The 17831-nt window shown below is 63.3% G+C and overlaps 1 protein-coding gene across 5 annotated transcripts in view; it reads left to right on the top strand.

The window, feature by feature from the left end:
- The window catches only part of SCUBE1 (signal peptide, CUB domain and EGF like domain containing 1), a 129113-nt gene extending 111962 nt beyond the window's left edge, over positions 1 to 17151 (top strand). For all 5 annotated transcript variants that reach the window (XM_027966005.3, XM_042247848.2, XM_042247849.2 and 2 more), the window contains 7 exons: positions 1381 to 1542; positions 3380 to 3547; positions 5341 to 5502; positions 7223 to 7420; positions 8854 to 9006; positions 9364 to 9443; positions 11923 to 17151. In XM_027966005.3, the coding sequence (XP_027821806.3) occupies positions 1381 to 1542; positions 3380 to 3547; positions 5341 to 5502; positions 7223 to 7420; positions 8854 to 9006; positions 9364 to 9443; positions 11923 to 12075 (1076 nt within the window). In that variant the 3' untranslated portion in view covers positions 12076 to 17151. The remainder of the gene's footprint in view (positions 1 to 1380; positions 1543 to 3379; positions 3548 to 5340; positions 5503 to 7222; positions 7421 to 8853; positions 9007 to 9363; positions 9444 to 11922) is intronic.
- Positions 17152 to 17831: the final 680 nt, after the last annotated feature.

Genomic DNA, 17831 nt, shown 5'->3' with positions numbered 1-17831 from the left:
TCACCCGCCCTCAGCTGCGGGACGGCCGAGGTGGGGGGCGGTGGAGGAGGAGGGGAGACCTGGCGAGAGATGATGGGGCCTGGAAGCAGGGGCAGCAGGAGAAGCGGACGTGGGAGAGAGAGCCAGAGAGCACGCTTTGGAGGGGGAGGCGGGGGAGAAGGAGGCTTCCAGGACGGCTCCCGGGGCGTGGGCCACCTGGGCAGAGGGGCCGTGGTTTTCTGATCTGGGGGAACATGGGGGAGAGGGGTCGGAGGAGGTGGGGTTCCAGGTGTCCCGGCTAGCTTGAGAAGCTCGTGAGTCACCCTCAGGGAGGTGCTGACTGGCGTGGAGACACACTCCCAGAGCAGACGGCGTAGACTAGGCCAGAGATGCAGGAGCGGGGGAGAAGGCAGGATCCGGGCGGCGGGGGCAGACAGGGCAGGAGGCAGAGTGCCACCCCGCGACTCAGCGGGAGGGCGGGGGACTGGCGGTGCTACCCTTCATTCGTTTTTAATAAATTACTCTGAAACCATTTCAAACTTGCAGAAACGTTGCCAGACAGAACAAAGAATGTCCACGTTTGCTTTGTCCAGAGTCCCCCGTTGGGGATGGCTAACAGCATTTGCTCCATGATGCTTTCGTGCGCGCACGCGTGCGTGTGTGTCTGTGTGTGTGTGTGTGTGTGTATGTGTGGCGGAGGGGGTGGGGCACATCTGTGTGTTTTATAAAACCACGAGTTCGTACCAGCACCTCCGACTCAATACCTTCGGTTTCTTTGTAACCTTGCTTTTTTATTTCCATGTTTCTGAATATCTTGTTCAGGGAGACGTCCACCTCCCTTCCTCCTTATCTTCCCAGCCTGTTTCCTTGTCTCCTCGTCAGTGTGCTTACGCGATCAGTGCCGCCAGCTTCCCCGGGCTCTCCTCGGTCCTGCATCTCTGTACCCTCAGCCCCCTGGGGCCCCGTCACTCCCCCAGCCCCTCTGCTCTGCCCCCCGCAGCCTCAGGTAGCAGCTCCCACAGAGGGACGGAGAGGGGCGGGCAGGGGGGCTTCGTTTGGATGAAGTGACTGCGGCGCATCCCCGAGGCAGGTGGTCCACGGGCGAGGGGTCGGGGCTGGAGGGCAACGTGCGGAAGCCCCTTACCAGAGGGCTGAGAGGAGGGGTCTGGGAGGGCCCTAAGCAACAGCAACCAGGAGAAGGCGTGAGACCAGAGTCCACCCTGACGACCGCTGCCTGACTACCGCCGCTTCTGGGAAGGGTCTGGGCCCCAGGGGCGAGAGCTGTGCCCTCTGTGGAAGGACAGAGCCTGGGCTCAGGGTGCCAGGAGATGGACAGCCAGGTCGGCTGGCCCCTACTCCGCACCTCGGCCCCCAGCAGTCTCTCCACTTTGCCCCCCGCAGTGGCCTGCGGGCCTGGCACCTACTTCAGCGGAGAGCCCGGCCAGTGTGTGCCGTGCCTACCAGGGACCTACCAGGATGGGCTCAGCCAGCTCAGCTGCACACCGTGCCCCAGCAGCGACGGGCTCGGCCTGGCCGGTGCCCGCAACGTATCCGAGTGCGGAGGTGAGTAGGGGCCCACCCTCGGAGGAGGGCAGGGCGGTGGAGGGACGGGGCACCTCCTGCCTGCACTGAGGTTCCCAAAGCTGAGCCCCGCAGGGACGTCAACGCAGCTGCACTCACAGAGCGCCTTGAAGACCCACAGCGCGCAGGCACGGTGGTGAGCAGGCGCTGGGCTGCACTCAGTGAGCTGCACGCAATGCGTTTCCAAACCGCCCTGAGCTGGTCGGAAAGGACTTTACAGCTGATCACTGGCTCACAGGGCGGCTTGGCAGCAGAGGCTCACAGTGCTTTATGGCTCACCAAACACCCGCGCCCTCGTGAAGCACCCATCAGGGTCAGAATGCTTCGTGGAGTGTGGCCAGATGCCGGGCAAGCACCGTGCCCCACACAGAGAACTTCACAGTTTGCCCCGAAGGTGGTTGGGAGAACCCTTTCTCAACTTACCAACCAGTTTGGTTTGCAAAGAGCTTTTCCATTTACTACCCACACTTTCACTTTTCACTTTCAGGCATTGGAGAAGGAAATGGCAACCCACTCCAGTGTTCTTTCCTGGAGAATCCCAGGGACGGGGAAGCCTGGTGGGCTGCCGTCTATGGGGTCGCACAGAGTCGGACACGACTGAAGTGACTTAGCAGCAGCAACAGCAGCAGCACCCACACTTAACTCATCTGGGAATGGGCTCATCAGCTTCCCCCCATCAGCCTCCCTTCCCAGGCCATGTGGGGATTACCCAAGAGAATGGGGGAGGAAGGGTCTCCCTTAGGGCAGCGGTAACCTCCAGCCTTCCCTGGGGACAGAAGGGATCAGATCTGAGTCCCTGCAGGCCGGCCTGCTGCCCTTGGGCCCAGCCCCTTGCAGGAGTGTGGTCTCTGCCCCAGAGAGGCCCCTGGTGGTGGTGGTGGTTTAGTCGCTAAGTAGTATCCGACTCTTGCGACCCCATGGACAGCAGGCTCCTCTGTCCATGGGATTCTCCAGGCGAGAGTACTGGACTGGCTTGCCATTCCCTTCTCCAGGGGATCTTCCAAACTCAGGAATTGAACCCAGATCTCCTGCATTGCTGACAGATTCTTTCCCAACCGAGCCACGGGGAGAGGCCGCTGGGGGGAGCAGCAATCTCCAGGGTCTGGGCTGAGAAGGCCCTGAACACATGCCTTGCTCAGCACCAGGACACCCTCCACATCCTGACTCCTTGCTGGAATATGTTGTCCCCTCCCTTTATCCCAGCTGTGCCCTAGGGACCTCACAGACCCTCCTGCCTCTGCTCAGACCCAGCCAGGCAGCTAGACCGGGGAGCATCAGTTCAGTGCAGTCAGTTCAGTCGCTCAGACATGTCCGACTCTTTGCGACCCCGTGGACTGCAGCACACCAGGCCTCCCTGTCCATCGCCAACTCCCGGAGTTTACTCAAACTCATGTCCATTGAGTCGGTGATGCCATCCAGCCATCTCATCTTCTGTCATCCCCTTCTCCTCCCGCCTTCAATCTTTCCCCAGCATCAGGGTCTTTTCCAAGGGAGCTGCCCCCCCACGTGAAGACACAGCCTGGCCTGACCCCTGGGCAGAGGACCCTGAAATAAATGACCTCCCACTTCCACCCGTGGGGGCTACCCTTCCCAGCTCTGCAGCAGGGGCGCTTCTCCTCATCCCGCAGCCCTCCAGGCGGGTAGGAGGAGAGACGCCAGGCCTGGCCAAGGCCACACCGTGCATCCCTCCCCCTCCCCAGGCCTGGTTGCCTGCTGCCCGCTGCCTGCAGCCGTTCCTGGGCAGCTGAGGGCTGAGCGGAGGGCAGGGCCTGAGCGAAGCGCCCCTCCCCCAGCCTGAGCTATGACCTCTGACTTCCAGGCCAGTGCTCTCCAGGGTCCTTCTCCACCGATGGCTTCAGGCCCTGCCAGGCCTGCCCCATGGGCACCTACCAGCCTGAACCTGGGCGCACAGGCTGCTTCCCCTGCGGAGGGGGCCTGCTCACCAAGCACGAGGGCTCCGCCTCCTTCCAAGACTGTGAGGCCAAAGGTGAGGACTCTCCCGCCGACCCCCCCACCCCCGACCCCGCTCCCAACCCCTCTGCTCAGGGACAGTTTCCCTGGACGCCTCTCACTCCCTGCCGTGGCAAGCGCCCAAGGTCAGAGGAAGAGCCTGGAGCCCACAAGCAGGGGACATTGGCGACCAGCTCTGTGCTGCACACAAGGACGGGGACAGCAGGGGGCCAATCCACGCCCGCCCGAGAGTCTCAGACAAGAGGGGCAGGCAAACACAGCAGCTCCAGTCTGGAGCTCTGGGCCCCCAGCCGCCCGCCCCTCAAGGCACTGGGCTTTGCGCTGTGCTGGGAGGACGTTGGGAGGGGAGGAAGTGCAAGAGGCAGAGGGGCAGTGGGGTGAGGTCAGAGGTCAGAGATCAGAGGTCTTCAGTGCTGCCACGGTCACGTCCCCAACTCTCCACCCCCATCCCAGGGGCTGGCTCTCTGCTGATGGACAGCCCTGCCCACCCACTGATGGCCCACCACAAACTCTGAATCCTCCCAGCTGGCTCTCCAGCCCCCAAATCCCCGCAGCTCCTGCCAGGGGTCCTGGCCTTTACTCTTGGCGTCCCCCAGAAGTGTGTCTGGGCTTCCTCCCGTCTCACCCTCTCTGAATCCCCACCGGCCGGACAGATGGCCATCCCAGTGCCTGTGCTCCCAGCCGGTGCCCACAGGATCCCAGTGCTGCTGGAGCCCCAGTCCATTCTCCGTGGCACGGCCCCTGCAGAGCGAGCTTCCTGCTTCCCCTTGGCCTGTGCCCAGGCCTGCTCCCACCCCAAGGAGAGCTGGCCCATCCCGGCCCCCAGGAGAGCCAGCCTGCCCCCGCCCCTGCCCCAGGAGAGCTGGCCCACCCCCGACCAGGAGAGCTGGCCCACCCCCGACCAGGAGAGCTGGCCAGTCCCAGCCCCCAGGCACTCGCTTCTGAGTCTGGATAAATCCGTGAGCCCGCTTTGAGTAGCGTTCTTCACAGATGACCCCAGCTTGTCCCCAGCCCAGCCTCCCCCTGAACTCAGCTCTGCCCTCCTGCCCAACGTCTCCACGCTGTGTCTAACAAGCCCCTCAGAGTCCACGAGCCCAGGCCCCCTCTGGTGCACGGCGGAACTTCCTGCCAAGTCTCTAGGGAACCTCGGCATCACCCTGAGTCCTCTTTCCCTCTCCCCCCACCCCCAGTCTGTCTGCAACCTTTGCAGCTCTAGCTTCTAAACAGAGCCAGACTGTTCCAGCTTCTAAACTGACCCAGGCTGCCACCAGCTCCCGACGGCCCTGACCCATCCTGCCCAGGGCCTCCGCCCCAGCCCCCACCCAGCTTCCCCAGAGCCCTCTCCCAGAGCAGCAGCCCAGGGATGGTGAGGCTCCAGGTGGTCTTGCTTGCTCAGAGGAAAGCCCAGGCCTCACTGTGACCTCCGAGCTCTGCTCCAGCCACACCCTCTGTTGGGGCCAGCTCCGCATTCCTCAAATCCCCACGCCAGACCCCTGGCCTCCCTCCACGTGCGCCCCGAGCATCTCACTCTCCGTTTGTTACCAGCCGCAGAGGGTCAGACGGGCGCAGCCTGAGCAGGGAGCTGGCCCTGGGGCAGGGCTCCGTCTGCCTGGCTTGCTCAGACCCCCGCGGTCCCCAGAGCATGGTCGTGGATGGGGTCCAGGAGCAGAGGGTCAGCCGGTTCAGAGGGCCTGGGCATGGGTGGGAGGTCACCCAGAGGTGGGGAAGGGCCTCGGCCTCTGCAGAGTCAGCGGCGGAGGGCAGGGAGCCCCGGGGAGAATGCCCACCCCGCCTCACTCCCCCCGGCAGTGCACTGCTCCCCCGGACACCACTACAACACCACCAGCCACCGCTGCATCCGCTGCCCCGTCGGCACCTACCAGCCCGAGTTTGGCCAGAACCACTGCATCACTTGCCCGGGCAACACCAGCACGGACTTCGACGGCTCCACCAACGTCACTCACTGCAAAAGTGAGCGCTGCTCTTCCCACGGGACGCAGGGCGGGGGACAGGTCGTGGGGGCAGGGTGAGCCATGACCTCAAGGTGTGTCCTCAGGGAGACTGGCGACCCCTCCCTACCCTGTCACATCCGCACAGCGCGCGGTGGGGTGCCCGGGTGTGGAGGGTGCAGCCAGCCTGGGCTCCGCCGAGCAGCCTGATGGCACTGTTTGTGGGTGCCCGTGGCTCACCCGTGCCCAGCCAGGCCCCGGCTCCAGGCTCCAGTCGGTGGGGGGAAAAGCCCTAGCCCGGCCAGGGAGGCTTGGGGGCAGCTGCCCGAGGGGACCCTGCAGCTCTGAAGGCACAGACCAGAGGAGCTGAGTGATGGGAAGCGAGGTGCTCGGTGTGTACAGGGTCTGGGCACCACGGGGAGACCAGATGGCCGCGCTGTGTCTGTAGGAGGCTCCGTTTCAGCCATGAGCAGTGTGGGCAGCAGAAGCCAGTCGCAAACAGGCCACATCCTAGTCTCAAAGCAGCACATCGTTCAGGCCTGACCCAGAAGATGCTGTCTTGAGGGATTTCTGACTCACTTTTCAGTGTCCTTTGGGGCCTATTTTCCAGTATTTCGCCTTTTCCCCGATCAGTTTCCGGCCCTTCCAGTTTACCCCCTCTGGGGCTGCTGGTCACAGCCTAGAGGCCCGTGAAGAAGACTTACTCCTCGGGGTGGACGCTGTCCCCGTGCCGGGGCTGCCCTCACTGGGCACGCAGCCTCCCGGTGGAGCTCAGTAGAGGCAAGGTTTTAAATGTTTAAACGTCCTAATGTGGAAACGTGGGGAAGTCAGGTCAGAGGGAAGTTTCTGGAATGATGAGGTGAAAATGACACACTTGCCAGAAATTAGGATGTGAGAAGAAGAGTTTTAAATGAGAACACATGAGAAAATTACCTATGTTTAGTGCGCGCGTGCTAAGGCGCTTCCGTTGTGTCCCACTCTTTGCCACTCCGTGAACCGCAGCCTGCCAGGCTCCCCTGTCCATGGGATTCTCCAGACAACAATACTGGGTTGGGTTGCCATTTCCTTCTCAAGGGGATCTTCTCAATCCAGGGATCAAACCCCCGTCTCCTGCGGCTCCTGCTTTGCAGGCAGATTCTTTACCACTGGGCCCCCAGGGAAGCCTGTATATTTAGTATTGACACTCAGTTTTCTTTGCCTAACTTCCTTCTATCAGGTTAAGCTAGGAACCAGTCAGTTCATTCAAAAGTCTTGGCCTCTTGGCTAAAATGGAAAAGGAAGGGAGGCGTGTCTCCTGCCCCTGCTGGGGGCCTACTGGCCCTTCAGCCTGCCTGCTCCGTGCGGAGGGCTGCACCCGGCACCTGGGGGGCTCTCAGGATGCTGAGCACAAAGGATGGAAGACAAGTCAGCGGAGAGAAAGGGAACGTCTGGGCACAGGTGGCCGTGGCTGAGACCCGGGAGGGGAGCAGGGGCCTGGCAGGGAGCTGACAGCTGCAGGGCCCAGAGCCCGCCAGCTGGGAGGCCAGGATGAGGCCCAGCCTCAGAGCTGCAGGTGAGGCCCCCAAGGGCACCCAGGAAAGAGGGGGACAGCCAGGACGGGGTCCCCGAGGAAGGACCAGCCCAGGGCCTGGCCGGGGGAGGAGGGCCCAGGAGGGGACGGGGCACCTGCCAGCCGTCCCTGGGCCTCCACGGCGGCGGAGGGCCAGCCGGCCTGACCAGGCTGCGGGCCACGGTGCCCACAGACCAGCACTGCGGCGGCGAGCTCGGCGACTACACGGGCTACATCGAGTCCCCCAACTACCCCGGCGACTACCCAGCCAACGCCGAGTGTGTGTGGCACATCTCGCCGCCCCCCAAGCGCAGGATCCTCGTCGTGGTCCCCGAGATCTTCCTGCCCATCGAGGACGAGTGTGGCGACGTGCTGGTCATGAGGAAGAGCGGTACGTGCCCGTCCAGGCGCTCGCATCTGACCCTGAGGGCTGGGCTTTCCCGCACGGCAAGGAAAGGATCGGGAGAGCCTGGGGTGTGCCCTCCACGTGGGGATCGAGGACCTGCCAGGTCTCGACACTGACCGCCAGCCACTCTCCACCCCAGTTGTCCCCCACACCCTGCCACACCACCGCCTAGGGTGAGCCCCAGGAGCACCCCTATCCCGCAGGGCCTTGCAGGGCCAGTGAAGGACCAGGCTGGGCACTCACACAGGGCCCACCCCCTCCCTCTGCAGCCGGTCGGCTCGCCACCCTGTGGGGGCTCAGGGTGAGACTTGAGGTGGCAGGCCCAGCTCCTCGGGAGTGGTTGAGCAGCAGTGCGTGCCCAGAGGCCACAGCTGCAGGAAGGGTGGAGGGGTCCTGAGTCCCCAGGGACCGGGTAGAACCGCCCCCCCCCCGGAACAGCATGTGCCTCAGCCGGGGGTGGGGGACCTCCCCGCTGTGGTAGGACCACAGCGCCCACCAGGAGCCAGCCCCAGGTCAGAATGTTAGAGAAGGAGGAGGGGGACACGGCGGTGCCTGCCCCCGGGGACCTGGGATGAGTCTGACACACAGAGACTGGCCGGAGGAGCAAGAGAACGGGGGGACGGGGTGCAGAGGCCTCGTCCACTGTGTGCTGCCTGGTTCCCGGGTGCCTGCATCACCCGCTCCGGGTCACTGATGAGCAGAAGCACCCCCTGCCCCATCTCTGCATGTGAATGAGGCGTCGGGGCCAGGACGAGCGAGGCACCTGCCCAGGCTCCTCCAGCCAGTCAGAGCCCAGTCCGGGACCATCCCCGCCCACTGCCCTCCCTGCCTCCCCCGTCCCCAGCACCTGCCCTTCACTGTGCGTCCCCAGGGCCGGGTTCTAGGGAGCCAGCCTCTCCCACCTCTCAAGAGCCCCAGGAGAGCTCCCCAGGGAGCAGGGAGGACTGGGCACCCTTTGGCTAGCCCCAGGCACCCCAAGGGTTAGCCGGCTCACTCTTGCTCATCTGCTCACCAGGCAGGGGGCTGACCCTTCCTCCCAGCCCCAGCTTTGTCCTGGGTGCAGGCGTGAGCCCTGTCCTTGAGGAGCAGGTGGCAGGAAGACAGTGACCAGCCTGTAGAAAGGGGCTGAAATACAATGTTCTCCAGAGCAGAGAGGAAACGGTGGGAGTGGAGCAGTCAGGAAGGCTTCCTGGAGGAGGGGGCACGGACACTGGTTTCAGAGGGACGCAGGACCTGAGGGTGAGGGTGGGGAAGGGCATTTGAGGCAGAGGGGACATGCGTGGGGACCGGAGAGCTGGAGTGTTTGGGGGCTGGTCGCTGCAAGTGCTGCCTAGCTGCCTGCTGGGGAGGCAGGCGGGCAGGGACAGATGAGGCTGTGAATCCGGGGCAGCTCAACAGTGATGCGTCTCCGCCCCCAGCCTCACCCACATCCATCACTACCTATGAGACCTGCCAGACCTATGAGAGGCCCATCGCCTTTACCTCCCGCTCCCGGAAGCTCTGGATCCAGTTCAAATCCAACGAAGGCAACAGCGGCAAAGGGTTCCAAGTGCCCTACGTCACCTACGACGGTAAGTCTGGCCATCCTGCCCACCCAGCCTGGCCCTGGGGACCCAGACCGATCCCACGCCACAGGCCTCAGGGAGCTCCAGCCGTCGGGGAGGGTGGGGGCCAGACAGGACCCACGAGAGGTACGGGTGGTACCCGCGGGCCTCCACAGGAGGTGCTGCCCAAGCAGGGTTTGGGGGGTTGGAGGCAGTGTTCTAGGGGAAGACCAGCGTGGGTGGGGAAGACAAAGCCCACAGCATGAAGCCCCAGGGGAGGGCAGAGGCTGACGGTGAGCGGGGGCAGGCGGGCCCCTCGCCCTCCACCCCTGACCTCACCTTCCTTCCTTCCCCCTCTGCGGATCTCGGGTTCCCATCCTGCAGAGGACTACCAGCAGCTGATCGAAGACATCGTCCGCGACGGACGGCTCTACGCCTCAGAGAATCACCAGGAAATTTTGAAAGTGAGTGAGCTTCTCTCCGGGAGGCGATCCTGTAATCCTGGGATGATCAGGGGCCCCTCCACCCCCAGCCCAGACCCCAGACCCACGCTGACATGAGGCAAGGAGAGCTGTCACAGGAGGAGAAAAGGTGGCCGGCTCGGGCTGGGGGCCTTGCTTTCCCCATCTGTGAAATGGGGAGCATCCGACAGGGTGGTGTCTGACATCAGGAGACTCCTCCACCACCCTCCCCATCCTGAGCACGTCTGGAGAAGTGGAGCCCCCCCAGTCATGCAGGGGGCTGTGGCTGTCCCACGGCAGGCGTTGGCCGAGTCAGAGTCTGGGTTCTCACCATGAAGAGCCAGCCCCAGGGATCTGCTTGGGGTCTGGGGGTCTGGCCCCAGCCCAGCCCCTGGGCGGACAGCGCCCCCCGCCTGGGAGCTGAGGGTGGCGTGGAGGACCAGAGCGGGCCAGCCAGCCCCCACCCAACTCCTGCTCCAGCTGCCGCCTCCTCCTGGCTGATGGCCCCAGCAAGCCTTCTGAGCCCCGCCTGGAGCCTGAGAAACAGGGCGGCTCACAGAGCCTTCCCGCACAGGCCTGCGCGCTCCCGCACCCAGCAGGCAGTTCCTAAGCCGAGAGGTTTGACCCGTGCTGCCGTACCTGGACGAGACCTGGGGGTCTTGGGGCACGGAGCCCCTCATCTCCCTTCTCAGGCGCCTGTCTGTTGAGCGGGAAACGCAGGGTCCTCTGGCCTCCCACTACCTGCCCGGTTGACAGTGCCTAACTCTTCTCATCCCAGCCCTCTGCCGTCAGCTCCAGAACCCAAGGTGTCCCCACCCCTGAGGTCCAGGCCTTGGCCTGCACGGCCCAGCCTGGCGTGGCCTCGCCTGCCTCCGCAGCAGCTCTCAGGCCTCTGCTCCCCACTCCCTGGCCACGGCCTCCCAGGAACGTTCTTCCCATCCTCTGCTCAGCGCACGCCCTCCCATCCTGCTGCTCTCAGCTCAGCTCTCCTCTGGGCAGCCTGCTTGGATCTCCCTAGCCAGGTAGCACTCGGAGGCCCCACGTGGTCCCCTTCTCTGCCAGCAGGCCTGCAGTTTATCACAGTTTCGTCCTGTTTTTGCTTGGTTCCCCCCAACTCCCCGCAAGGGCTTCCCGCTCAGCCCTGTGTCCCTGGTGCTGCGCCCAGCATGTGGGAGGAGCCCCACCAGTGTTTCCTGGGGCGTGGGTGCGTAAGTATGCGTGCACACCCACATACTGGGACCAGTCAGACCCCAAGACGGCCACTGAGACGACGAGCACGTGGGCCGGTAGCTGCCGGTCACTGAGCACGTCCTACCAAGCCTGGGGGCCTCGGGGGGCCACAGCCAGCCTCAGGCCCACCCTGAGGGTTCTCCTCCAAGCTGGCATCGCCCCACTTTACAGATGACCACCCCAGGCTTGGTCAGGGCCGCACCTGGTGAGTGACAGCGCCTGAGTGTGGGCCACCTGGACCCTCCAGGTGGGCCTGTGTCAAGCGCCCCTGAGCCAGGCTCCTGGCTCTCATCCCTGAGACAGGAATCATCACCCCACATGGATGAAACATTCCTCGGCACAACAGAAGGGCCATCCCCAGGGTTGAGGAGCTGGGGGAGATGGTGGGGGACTTAGGGGCGATGCTGTGGGGACTGTAGGGGGGACGTTGGGGGGACTTAGGGGGACAACGGTGGGGGGACTGTAGGGGGGACTTAGGGGGCGACACTGGGGGGACTGTAGAGGAAACCCTGGGGGGACTGTAGGGGGGACGTTGGGGGCAATGGTGGGGGGCTGTAGGGGGGACATTGGGGGATTGTAGGGGGCAATGATGGGGCGACTCTAGGGGGCGATGCTGGGGGGACTGTAGGGGGTAATGCTGGGGGGACTGTAGGGGGCAACAGTGGGGGACTGTAGGAGGAGACATTGGGGGATTGTAGGGGGCAACAATGGGGGGACTCGAGGGGGTGATGCTGGGGGGACTGTAGGGGGGACACTGGGGGGACTGTAGGAGGCAACGGTCGGGGAACAGTAGGGGGCGACTGTGGGGGACTGTAAGAGGAGACATTGGGGAACTGTAGGGTGCAACGATGGGGGGACTCAAGGGGGCAACGATGGGGGGACTCTAGGGGGAGATGGTGGGGGTTGGTTTAGCTCCAAAGCTCCGCTCTCCGCTCCACATGCTCTCGTTTTCCGCATGGTGGGTCGTCTTGTTCTGTTTTTGTAGCATACCCTTTTAAGGTAAAACGTCAGTGGAACTCCAAGAGTTAAAACCAGGAGACTATTAAAAAACCAATCAGGCTATTAACACTGCAGTGCTGTGTATGGCAGAGCCTGTAGGGTCCTGAAACCCACCAGCCAGCCCAGCTGCATCCCTGCAGACACCCCCAGACCCCTTCAGGGCCCCGGGGGGTTGTAGAGGCAAGTGGCCAGAGCTATGCCCACCCCAGCCTGGCCACAGGCCCCTCACGCTGGGCCTCGCCATGTTTTGCAGGACAAGAAGCTGATCAAGGCCCTCTTTGACGTGCTGGCACACCCCCAGAACTACTTCAAGTACACGGCCCAGGAGTCCAAGGAGATGTTTCCTCGCTCCTTCATCAAACTGCTGCGCTCCAAGGTGTCCCGGTTCCTGCGGCCCTACAAGTAACGCAGGGACGGCGGCCCTGCTTGGGTGCCGGCTGCCCGGAGAGGGGAGAGCCCCTCCACAGTCGAAGCCGAAGGTGGATCCGCAGGCCCCCCCACACTGGCTTGGGAACCGCCGTGGCGCCTGCCCTTTGGGAATTGCTGACCAGCCGGTGGATGGCGAGACCAAGTCCAGGCAGAAAGCCCAGCCCAGCTGCCCTCTTCCAACCCCGCTCCGGTGGGAGAACGTTGCTCAAGGCAGCCTTTCTGTCTCCCTCCCTCACCCTGCCTGTTCCCTTCCAGAACACTGAGGGCGCCTGCTGCTCCCAGGCCGGCCCCAGCGGATGCCTGTCGGGCCGGGACTTCGGCCACCAGCTGGGCAGGTCCCAGGCAGAGCGGGCCCCTGGAGAGCATGCGTGCCCTCTGCCTGGTGCTCTGGGGGAGATAGGGGCCGTGGCTGCCGTGTCTCAGGGAGGCGCTCAGAGGCAGAATCCGGGACGGGAGGCCAGGCCGCGGAAGGAGGGGTGCGTGAAGGCTTGGCTGGGGACTCCGATGAGCCAGGCTCCATGTCTGCGGAGCGTCACACCCGCAGGTGCCTCTGGGTCACAGGGCCCAGGCCCTGGGCGAGGGTGTTGTCGGAGCCTCAGGATTCCCTGATGGGACTGAAGAGGGGAGCTGGGAGGGGAGAGTGAGATGTGTGCTTCCCCAGGACAGAGCATCTAACTGAGGACTATGTCCGTGTAAATATAAATACAAAGATATATATACTTCTATCTGCGGGCGCGGGGGAACTGCTCTTCAGTAACGCTAAGTACGCATCGCCACCCCTTCTCCCGTGAGCGAGCATGAGCCCAGCTGTCGCCGACATCCCCAACCAAGGAAACGGCCTCTCCGGGCACTCGCCCCCTCCGTTTACAGAGGCCGGGAGCCTGTGGGACTGAGGAGGCAGCCGGCTGGCCCCGGACACACTTTGGAGTACAGACTGGGGGCCCGGGGTGCTGCCCTTGGATGGAAAGTGTGTTGCCCTCAGACCCTTCCTGGGGGGCCCAAGGGCCCGGTGGTAAACTTTGGAAGGGGCCTGCGTCTGACCTGAGGCCGTGACCGCAGAGTCCATGCTGAGCCCGCTGGCCACCGGGAGGCAAGGCTTCCCCCCACCCCGTGCGCGCGGGCCATGCTGAGCGCCTCCAGGCAGGCACACGGGCACCGGGAGGGGTGGGCGCGGCCCCCAGGCGGAGGCCGCCGGCCATCAGGGGCCTGGTCTTCCTGCTCCGCCCAGCGGCCTACCTCTCCCCATCTCTCTTTGAAACAAGGATGGTCTGGAGTGTGAGCGGGCTGACTGCAGCCTGCTCAGCCAGCGCCCGGGATGGGGCTCGCACAGACTGCTGACAGGCCGAGGCCTGGCCTGCTGCCTCGTGGTGGCCGCCGGCTGCAGGACCCACAGGACCCGCAGGCCCAGGGCCCCGGAGCGTTAGGTTACCAGACGTTCTGCATCCCGGGAGCACGAGAGAGACCCAGCGTGAGCTCCCATCACCCGCCCCCGTGGCCTCCAGATGGTTCCCTCCTCGCCCAGGCCCATGCACACTGCCAGGGCCGAGCCCAGCTAAGGCGCCCAGATGAGGCGCCGAGGGTGTGAAGCCTGGGGGCGGGTGCGTGAGGCCTCAGGAGGCTAGGCTGGGTTTACGATCCACCCAGGGCTGGGCACTCAGGAATCACTGCCATTACCTGCATCCTCGGTGGCAGGTTCCCAGCCTCACCAGGGCTGCCATCAGTGCCTCCTCAGCCAAACTCCAGCTCAAGCGGGCTGGGGGGCCCCATCTGGTCAGTAGGGCAGTGTCAGGGGGGAGCCCCGTCCAGGCCGGGCCGCGCCCACCCCAGGCACGGTCCATGAAGGCCAGCCCTAGTTTGCAGAGAGAGCCCTGTCCTCCATGTCAGGCCATCGTCCTCCCCCAGAATTAGACGAGCATCCTCCAAAATGAACCACCCAGAACAGCCACCTAAGGGAGGGCACTGGGAAGGGTTATTTTTGCATTTTTTTTAATCCTCTCTGGATTATTTTTGACCCAAAGAAGACCCAGAAAGAGCTCTCCTCTCTCTGGAGCTCTTTCTGCTGCTCCTGTGGGTGGTTTTTGGCAGTTGCCACCCGCATGCCCACTAACCTACCCACCCTGTCGACGGGAGCCTCCCACTTCCATCCACGGCTCACCACACCACTGTAGTCAGACCCTGCCTCCTGTCCCCCAGGCAGGGCAAGACAGGGACCCTGCCTGACCATCTCAAGTGCCACAGGGCCAGCAGTCCAAACTGACCAGCACCCACAGTCACCATCCAGCCCTCCCTCCCCAGTAAAACCGCCTCCCACACCATCATCAGGGGACTTGGAAGTCCCCGGGCAGGGGGCGGGGGATCTGTCCCGAATCTCCACATCAGCCCTCAGTCCCAGGCTGAGGAACCTGGGGGTCCCCCCTGTTAAACGTAGAGCTGTTGCCACTCCTTGGGGCCTGGTGGTCCCGGGGGAGTCTCTCTGGACCACACAGTTTGTTTCTCCACGTTCCCATGGTGTGGACACAGGTGGTACATTGGCTGATCCAAGATGGCCGTCCCGCCTGGCTCCAGGTGGAGATGGAGAGGAAAGGAAGGCAGAAAAGGTCTGGCCCAGGTAGGCAGGTTCTGCGCTGGGTTCTGAAGGAGGGAAGGAGGCCTGGACAGGGGCTGCATGGGCTGAGCCAGAGGAGCACAGCCTGCTCCAGGACGGGAACTTGGCCTTGAGCAGCCACAGAGCCCCATCCCAGCCAGGGCCTGCCCTGCCCCCCTCGCCTGGACCCTCAGTGGCTGGCCATCGTTAAACTCTATGGAGAGGAGCCGAGCGACATATTTCTGGAAGCGGAAGCCTGCCTGGCTGACTGGGACTGAAAGCAGGTGCCAAGGCCTGTGGTGGTTCCAGTGAGCTTGGTTCTGACCCAGTGGAGCTGGGGCCACGAGAGTAGGTCTGCAGAGACGCGGTGGAGAACTCGAGTGCCCTCCGGCAGGCGGGCTGGGCACCTTCTGGCTCGCTGCTTCCGTGAAAATGCAGCGAGGGAGGAGAAGGAAACTGCTCAGGTCTAGCCAAGCCCTCCGCCAGGGAGTGAGGTCGCCCCTCTGCTTCCCCGGAGTTGGGCCCATTTTCCCCCAACTCTCTGGTAGCCTCTTCAGAGCCTCCAGCTGCCTCTTGCTGGTGCTGCCCTCCTCCTCCCACCGGGGCTCTCCTTTAGCCTCAGACAGCAAGTCGCACCTGCCGGGGGTGCGGGCCTGCTCCCAGCTCCTCCTCGCCTGGAGGAGATCGTGGGGACCAAGGCAGTGACCTCGGGCAGCTTTCCCTGCTGCCACTGTGGGTTTGGGGCACGCAGACACAGTAGAATTGAAACCCCAGGCCAAGGAGCTTGCAGGCAGGGATGGCCAGCAGAGACCCTCTTCCCCACACCACTCAGAAACCCACCCTTCCCACCCTCATTCTCCCAGAGACACTGGCAGAGTCACCCATTTTCCCCGAGAGGAGGCCCCCCACCTGCTGGAGCAGGCACCTAAGCAGGGGCCTGAATAATCCTTCGAGCACCTCCACCACCACCCCTGCTGAAAACAAGAGACTAAACTCAGTCAGGTCATTCAGCAAACGTGTGCTGAGCACCTCCTGTGTGCCAGGCTCCTAGAGACATCGAGACCCTGAAGCCCAGGAGCCAGCAGGCGCCCCCTGGAAGGCCCTCTGGTCACAGAGAAGGAGACGGAGGCCTGGGTGGCAGAGCCCAGCACCTCCATCGGGAGAAAGCCAGCCCTCTGTCCTCGCCTCCCAGGACCCCAGGCGGGGGTAGAGGGGCAGAGCAGGGAGAATCAAGCGTACAGTTTTGAGAAAGACACCATGACGGAGACACTGCAGCCAGCCAGGCCTCACTGAGCAGCCGCCCTCTCCACCCACAGAGAGAGAAGCACCTGGGCCAACACGCCCAGGACCCCCATCTCCACCCCAGCGCCTCGCCCACTGCCTGGCCAGGCACCAGCACAGTCGGTGCCCAGGGAGGGAGGCTCCCTGCTTAGCACCCAGGGGGCCGCTGCCATGCCTGCCTCCTCCTCTCCCTGCCCAGGAGCTCAGTCGGACTGGTCAACTGCGTCCGGGACCAAGGCCCCTGTTCCTCGCCAGAGATACACGTTGGGGCAGCTACAGCCCCAAACCGACGTCCTTCAGGCCAGAAGAGGAGGACTCGATCTTTGAGACACTGCCTGTCACCCAAGGAGAGCCAGGGCGAGAGCTCCTCCCGCCCACAGCCGCCCCCGCCCCGCATACCACCCGCCCTTCCAGGAGGCATTCCTGAGCACTCGCCGTGCTCCAGCCACAGGGACACCTGGAGCTGCAGTTGCCAGGCCGGCCGGCCTGGCTCCACACAGGGGACACCAGTAGCACCCAGGCGACATGGTCGTGTATGGCCTCACGCTTTCTCCCCACGCTCTGCTCAGGAACAAGGGCTGAAAGTGCCTTCGGACAGAGATGGGCCTCTGCCCTCTCCCTCTAGGGGGACAGAGGGGCTCAGACTGAGGGGCTCTGGGTGCCTTCATCCGAGACCGGCACGCAGCCCTGGAAGATGCCCAGCGCCCCTCCCGACCTGCCCCTCTGCCAGGCTCTGGGTGTCCCGAGAGCATGGAGGAAAAGGAGGATAAAAAGAGAAAGCTGGCTGATGCCAAGTATTGTTTTTCAGTCCGGAGGCCACGAAGATCTGCAGGGAAACTTCTTACTCCACTGAGGTCAAAACCTTAACGAGTCTGGGCATCCCCAGCTGTGTTCCTGTAGAAACAGGATGGCTGAGCACCGCTGGCGGGGGTGGCGTGCTGCAGGGGGATGGTGGGCAGACGGGGAGCCGACCCCAGTGCCTGCGGCCTTTGGCGTGGGCCTCCGTGGAGGCGCCAGCTGTACCGTCCCAGGAGCCGCCCGAAAGAGTGACAGGTAGCAGTGTAACCGCCTTTTTCTTTTAGCTGCCTCAGATATTCAACATTTCGTTTTTGCCATCACGCTCATACATATGCATGTAATGAAACATTTGTGAAAAGTCACTTTCGTAATAAACAAGAAATGAACTGAGATGATGTCCCTTTCTCTCGGTCATCGGTGGCTATGACGACAGGGCAGGAAGTGGTAACTGGAATTAGGAGAGCTGCACATGAAGGGCACCCAAAGTTAGGGGCCACGTTACTCAGTGAGCCACCGGAGAGCACAGCCGCTGAGCTCAGATCCCACTTTTCACGACCAGCGTCTACACGAGGGGTCACCGTCAGTGGGCAGCAGGGGATCTGGGCCCCTGTAAGTTAGATGCACAGTCAGTGTTCTGTGTGTGTGTGTGTGTGTGTGTGTGCACGTGTGAGCATGCATATGGACGCATTTCTCTGGGAACACGGTTGATGGCTTTCATCAGATTCTCCAAGACATCCAGAACCACAAAAAGGCTGATGACCGCTGTCCTCCTCAGGAATGTGGAGAACCGTTCAATACCATGCGCTCAAGATGAGCAAAGACCATTTAAAAAATGGCATTAACATCCCAAAGAAAGAAACAGAAGCTGAAGTCTCTCAGTTGTGTCCGACTCTTTGCAACCCCATGGACTGTAGCCTGCGAGGCTCCTCCGTCCGTGGGATTCTCCAGGCAAGAATACTGGAGTGTTTTGCCATTTCCTTCTCCAGGGGACTCTTCTTGACCCAGGGATTGAACCCCGGTCTCCCGCATTGCAAGCAGACACTTAACCCTCTGAGCCACCAGGGAAGCCC

This window comes from Ovis aries, chromosome 3 (genome assembly GCF_016772045.2).
Source record: "Ovis aries strain OAR_USU_Benz2616 breed Rambouillet chromosome 3, ARS-UI_Ramb_v3.0, whole genome shotgun sequence".
Taxonomy (NCBI): Eukaryota; Metazoa; Chordata; class Mammalia; order Artiodactyla; family Bovidae; genus Ovis; species Ovis aries.
This window is presented reverse-complemented; position numbering and strand designations above follow the sequence as displayed.